This window comes from Ictalurus punctatus, chromosome 22 (genome assembly GCF_001660625.3).
Source record: "Ictalurus punctatus breed USDA103 chromosome 22, Coco_2.0, whole genome shotgun sequence".
In the NCBI taxonomy this organism is placed as follows: domain Eukaryota; kingdom Metazoa; phylum Chordata; class Actinopteri; order Siluriformes; family Ictaluridae; genus Ictalurus; species Ictalurus punctatus.
The window spans coordinates 14,597,995-14,604,880 of NC_030437.2; the positions used below are offsets into that span (position 1 = coordinate 14,597,995).

General features: G+C 37.6%; 1 protein-coding gene across 1 annotated transcript; it reads right to left on the bottom strand.

The window, feature by feature from the left end:
• Positions 1-30: 30 nt before the first annotated feature.
• On the bottom strand, positions 31-6,178 carry riok2 (RIO kinase 2 (yeast)). The gene is made up of 10 exons (XM_017452501.3): positions 6,018-6,178; positions 5,474-5,612; positions 5,235-5,351; positions 3,474-3,649; positions 3,074-3,162; positions 2,522-2,713; positions 2,245-2,337; positions 1,736-2,161; positions 1,516-1,612; positions 31-327 (listed from the first exon to the last, which is right to left on the bottom strand). The coding sequence occupies exons 1-10, from the start codon at positions 6,081-6,083 to the stop codon at positions 166-168; spliced, it is 1,557 nt and encodes a 518-aa protein (XP_017307990.1). The 5' UTR covers positions 6,084-6,178; the 3' UTR covers positions 31-165.
• Positions 6,179-6,886: the final 708 nt, after the last annotated feature.

Below are 6,886 nucleotides of genomic sequence, written 5' to 3' on the forward strand. Positions count from 1 at the left end.
AAACTGGCAGAAATAACAACCACTTAGAAATTCAATATAAACAATTTATTAATGTTACATGCAGCTTAATTAAATGCCCCCCAAGTGAGTTTTAAAGGGCAAGGTCATACACACAGATGAAGTCCAGTCCAAGATTATGCTGTGGTAAACCAGTCCTTTATGTCCTCATCCCCAGAACTGGGCTGCTTCCAGGCTACTCTTGATGTTGCTCAGGTTTTCTCTCCTCTCTTTAGTCACCAGGTTGGCTTCTCCTTTTTGCAGGCGTCTCCTCTGAGCAGCCTTCTGCTCCTTAGTCAGCTGTTTCTTCACTTTCTGTCTGATCACCGACTGTAGAAGACAACATTCAAGAGTGTCAACTTAGTGGGATATGCCACAGATAATTCTAACTATATTAACTAATTTACTAGTACACCTGTTCAAGAATACACCAATAAAACATACAGTATAATGCAAAAGATAACTTCTCATTCAATTTGAGTAGGTAAAAAATTATACATATAGCTCTATTTACAGTCTTCAATCAAACTGCATGTTTTCCTATTGATGACGAAGCTCCTTTGCCTCAATTTGAATACGATGAAGAGTCTGTGATCCATTTTGGTAAGTAGACATATGACAGAGATTCACGGATATCACAAATATTTACATCGGCATAAGTAAGACATTAAGTTTTGCACAGTTAAGTCTGGTTTTATAGAGTAAAAAAAATTGCATGTGAGGAATTCTGGAAGTGTATGCCACACGATTTACCTTTCAGATCTTTTTTACAGTTTAGTTTTATATTTTGTGAATCTGACAACAGTTCTCTTTAGTTGCACACTCAAAAGTTTGTATTTTATTTGACATGCTCTAGTTAGTTTATTACTAGAATATAGAATAAAGTGTCTTATGCCTCCCAAGCAGTTTGCTTTGAGTCATCAGGTTTCAGTGGAAATCTGGAAAAAAAATAACTATTACAAGAAAATAATGAATAAAGAAAAAAAAAATTAACTTTTCACAGTTATAAAAAAAAAAAGGAATAAAAAAGATATTATATGAAAAGCCATTAAAGACAAATATCAATAATTAAAAGTAGAATTCAGTAACAAAAGAAATGCGGATACAAATACACAGCCAAAAGTAAAAGAAAAATAAACCTTAAAAAACGACCACTCTTGTAGAACAATAAAAGTGTGAGATTTCACAATTTTTCTTAATTATTATTATTATTTTATAAAAGCCCACAACTGAAAAGCCTGAAATTTGAAAGTGGAATACACATTCAAATTTACATTACTTATGATTTTTTTTTATTGCAACAACTTAACATACAATAAAAACAAACCACATTAAATCTTTTGGTTCAAAACAAGGGTGCATAAACTTTTGTACTCGGATATAAATATTCACAATAGAAATGCATCTCTGTGATGTGTCTACTTACAAATATCATCCATTGATCCTCATTATCAATTATATATAAATTTATATATATCTACCTTTTTATTTTTTACCCAGTAGCCACTCACTACTCACTTGAGGAATTGTGGACTGGCTGGTGACGCTTCCGATGGACATTTCACTGGTTGTTCTTTGTCTGTGCTCATTCACATGGAGTAAGCTATCTTGATCTCTGTGAAAATCAGAGCAAGCAAACATGCTCAGCTAGTGTGCTTGGCAAAATAAACTCATTCATGGCTGCAAGAGATAAAAAGTGATCAACTGTTGCTTGATGAATCATATTGAGTAATGTTACCTGAAAGGCTTGAACTCTTTGTTGTAAGCTGAAAGATCGACCAAATCCGGGCATTTGTCCTCATTGTCCTCAAACTCCTCGTTGTTTTCCAATCTTCTGGAACTGTCTGTAACTAAATCATTAACGCCGTCAGAACAGAGCTCCTTCCCTGAGCTCGCTTCTCCATGTTGCTCCTCTGTGTGTGTCTCTCCGGACGAGGTCTCATTCCCAATCTTCAGGCCCTCAAGTTCCAGAATAGCATGTTTATACTCCTCCATGTCAATAGACTCCTCACAAACAGGCTCTGCTGCTTCAGGAGCGCCGTCTTCATCTTCACTGAGGTTTTCTTCACCCTCAGGGCCGACTGGGTGGAGAAGCTGGTCGTCCTGCTGCAACTCTTTGGTGTAACCGCTGGCTGAAATCTCGACATCGAGAGAGCAGGCTTTTCTGAAAGTAGAGGAAAATACAAGCAACTGTATTGTACGCTATGATGTACATTTTATTTAACACACAACATGCAAAATAATTACCTGATATCTTTAAACGTCGGGTACAGCTCACTTTCATAGTTGAATCGTTTAATGAAGAAGTCTCTAATGCACTTGACATCTCTGTCAAAATACCTGAGAAAAAAAAATTCAATAAGCTAAGATGTAGTTTTAATCCATTACTTTGATTTTAAAACGATTAATCTACCTACAGATTTTCATTTTACAGACTGAATATGAATAGAAAAAAAAGGATTAGTTAACTCCTAACTTTGTATAAATTTTTTTTATTTAAAAAAAAAAAAAAAAAAAAAATCACCATTGTCCATTTGTATGAGAAGTGGACACCATTTGCGGGAAGTCAATCATTGTTACGTGATCGTTGTCATCGAGCATCAGATTGAACTCGTTAAAATCTCCATGAATAAGTCCATGATTGGCCAGTTTGACTATCAGCTCCATGATTTCACTGTACAATGAGGCAGGGTCTTGAATTTCACGCACTTGACACCTAGCACAGAAAGACAATAATCATTAAAATGTCAAATCAAATTCAGACTGCAGTCCTGAAGTGCGGACAAAGACAAAGAGCATGGCGTCCGAGTGCCCAGTCCACAGTTCTTTAGCACAATGAAACTTTTCGCGAAGTGAAACTTTTTAGAATGAATGTGTGTCTACATTTATGGTTGTAAATGATAATTAGATTAATAATACATATATTTTATGCATTTATGACTTACTAAACTTTTTACTAAAGAAATAATAATCCCATTTAACTACTGATGGCAAACTCGCGAATTATCAAATCCGTGAATTTTAAACCTACGAATGCAGAAGGCCGACTGTATAACTACACAGATAATCAACTCACAAAGGATAGCCATTGAGGAGCTCCATAACGACCGCATGTCTATTGTAGTCCACTGGCTTTGGAACAGGAAAGCCCCGGTCATACAGGGCCTGTACAGAAATAAAACACTATTAAATATATTATTCCAAATGAAAAAAATTGAATGCGGTGCACTAGACTTGTGTCTTATACGTGTTTATACCCATTCCTGAGTAAAATAGATTGACCTTAAAACTACATACGCATGTAGTTTAAATGCATATGAGAATAGTATTTTGTGCAGAGATTCAAGCAAGGATACCTATAATCACAATACACTAGTACTGCTACATCTCTGTCTTAAAAGGGTCTGTCTCACACCGAAATCCTCAGCTCATTATAATTAGTGAACCTGTTTAAGAAATCGAGGCATGAAAATTACTTTCATGTAGGCGTATTCCTTCATGGCGGAGAGCCGGGACAGGTAGAGCCAAGACATGTTGCGTCTGTGTTTGTGGTAATCACGTTTATTCTTCAGGTTCCGGAAAGATGTTCTTCCGAGTCTGTGGAGCTTCAGAGCAAACTGCTCCCCTTCTTCATTGGCTACGATATAAATGTCTGGAATGGGGGGGGGGGGGGGGGGGACAAAAAAAACAAAAACATGTTTCTCATTTCATCATCCTTAATAACTAGTCCATGCTCTTTGGACACCGCACTGAAGTCTGGTCAATTCATACATTTTAATGAATGAAGTCAAAATGATCCATGTAACAATGCTATAATAAATATAAAATGTACTCAGGAAGAATTTAAGGCAAATTTAAATGTTATAAATGTTTAAATGCTACTATAAATCTAAACAGAGCTCTCATCTGAAACCAAATTTGACAGAAATAAATAAATAAATACATATATAATCATGTATAATATATATATATATATATATATATATATATATATATATATATATATATATATATATATATATATATAACACATTATATAAATCATACACATGGTTCATAACTCCCAAAGTTTGGGCTTTTAAGGATTTATTTATTTATTTATTTTATTTTTTAAAGAGGCTTGCAAAATCATGAATTTAATCAGCAACCAGGGACGTTAGATAGACTGTTAGCCATGTAAAAACTATTAAAAAACATATTTCTAAATAGACTCTTTTCTTGCATGTGAGGGCTAATTACTTTAAAAAAGTGAAACCTGGAGAAGGAAGGAAGGGTTTGGATTTGATTGAACATATAATCTGCACATGAATAATTCAGCCACTCGAACGTCTCAAACCAGCATATCTTTTCATCATAAAACTTTTTGGCTATCCTGACACGAGACTAGGCTAGTATGGTGTCATGAGCCAAGATAAGGCACAAAAAAACTATCATTGTATGGGTTTAGCTGCTACAGTGCCATGCAGATTATGTTAGCGGTCCTTATGCTCTGCTCATATCATGTTCACGTACCTCGGAACACATACAGACATTCGCACACCTTGTTTTCCCTCCTCAGCATGAGAGGATGTTAATGTTTCAGATTCAACCCTTTTACTGGTTTAAAACAAAACAAAACAAAACCATAAATCGGTGTATATCCATTTTCCCCCTCGCACTAACTGACTGTGAATTGAGAGAATTGAGAGATTGTCAGCCAATAAGACACGAGTATTTCCACGCATTTTCCTGCAAACCCTGTCTGATTGGTCTCGCGTTCACTGAAGATATAAAATTACAACACTTCTTTTACTGACGTTCAGTTACGCAGTGACAAACCGCTCCAGGTTTGAGCATTGTTCTGAGTCCAATTCCCAGGCCGGGTTAATCTCCGGGCAGCAACCATGTCCAGTATAAAACACCACAAAAAAGCTGATCAAGTATTATGAGATGATATGCATAGTAATTACAATACAGTAACTGGATTTCAAACCAGTTAGCTACAAGTGTAAATACATACGGTTAAATTATTATCAGCGTAAATAATGACTCTGACTAAATAGTCCACATCTTCCCAACCCTTGGAGTACTCTTGGAGTACCCCTGTTCTGCACATAGTGTTTCCCCTGGTTCCAACACATCTAAAGCGGGTGTGTTAAGAGTGGCAAAAACACTCAACTGTGCAGCACAAGAGGTACCTCAGGACCAGGGTTTGTGAACCTGTGGCCTAGAATGAGAAAGAAAACAATAATGCTGACCAGACTCTTTGCCGACGCCCATTTGGTTTCCCACAGACAAAATGACATTTCGAGATGACAGCGCCTTCAGAGCCAGATAATCATAACCACCATAGTTCAGACGATATCCCTGCACAGCTGGAAAACAAAACCAAAACAGCACTGACAGGTTAAACACAATTCATCTCGAGACAGAATCTCAGACAACAAAGTAAACGAGTGATCTCTCCGAGAGCAATCAACAGACGGACGATCTTTACTTCTGGTGCGCTCGTAGGCCAGCAGTTTGTGTTTGACCAGCTCTCTCAGGACTTTATTGCATCCTCCATGTCTCAGGCTCGCGATGGATGCGATCAAGTTGACCGGGACGAACTCGTGATTCTTCATTCCCATTTCAACCTGCTCGCAGACAAAAAATCAGTTAGACCTCGTGAACACTCCTTAAGATTTTTAACATCAAGCAGAAGAAAATAGGAAGTACATTTGATCATAATACACAGGATCCCAACCCTGGTCCTGGATTAACCCTCTGTGAATTGAAATGGGTTCATTAGAGCAGGGAAAACCCTCAAAAGTGTAGGACATGGAGTACTTCAGGACCAGGGTTGGAAACCTCTGTCATATTCCATATTATCGTTATCATTCTTACCACGTGATTGCTATGGATCTATATAAAACTCACGGCACAATGTTAATGCCGCTTACATGATTGTAAAGTAGATTTATAGTCTCGGTCAGTTTGATCAAGTCAGTCTCAGACAGATCAGCCATGTTAGCTATCAAGATATGATAAAAGATACTCACAGCCGTCAACACCCGAAAATCATCTCGAGAGAGATATCTGAGCACAACGACGTTTAATTTACCCATAATGTGAAACAACTCTAGTTATTTAGATTACGTGAGTCCGCAACATATGCGCACAAATCACATGGAAATCCCGGAAGAAATAAACAACACGTTTACTTCCGTGTTGGGGGCGGAGCTGAACAGGCAGTAGTGCAGTACCTCCCCCTGGCGGAATGGAGAATATTTCAGACAGCTGAATGAATAAATAAATGAACGGGGGGGCGGGGCGTAAAAAGGTGTTTATCGTTTTAAAAAGCTATCTAAAAATGACAAATAAATAAATAATTGATAGTTATATGCACCAGTATAATTGCAGAAGTTTCAAAACGTCAAGGAAACAATTTGATAAAAACAAAATTCAATCCCAGTTAATGGGCATGTTACTGTATAATACTGCGGTCTGCAAGGTTTTATCATTTTACATCGTTAGCAGGATATCTTTTCAGTCCTGTAAGTTGAGAGGTGGGGCCTCCATGGATCAGACTTGTTTGTCCAGTACATCTCACAGATGCTCGATCAGATTGAGATCTGGGGAATTTGGAGGCCGAGTCAACACCTTGAACTCTTTGTCACGTTCCTCAAACCATTCCTGAACAATTTTTGCAATGTGGCAAGGCACATTATCCTGCTGAATGAGCCCAGTGCCATTAGGGAATACTGTTGTCAAGAAGGGGTGTACTTAGTTTTCAACTATGTTTAGGTAGGTGGTACGTGTCAAAGTAACATCCAGATGAATGCCAGGACCCAGGGTTTTCCAGCAGAACATTGCCTAGAGCATCACACATCCTCTGGCTTGACTTCTTCCCATAGCGCATCCTGGTGTA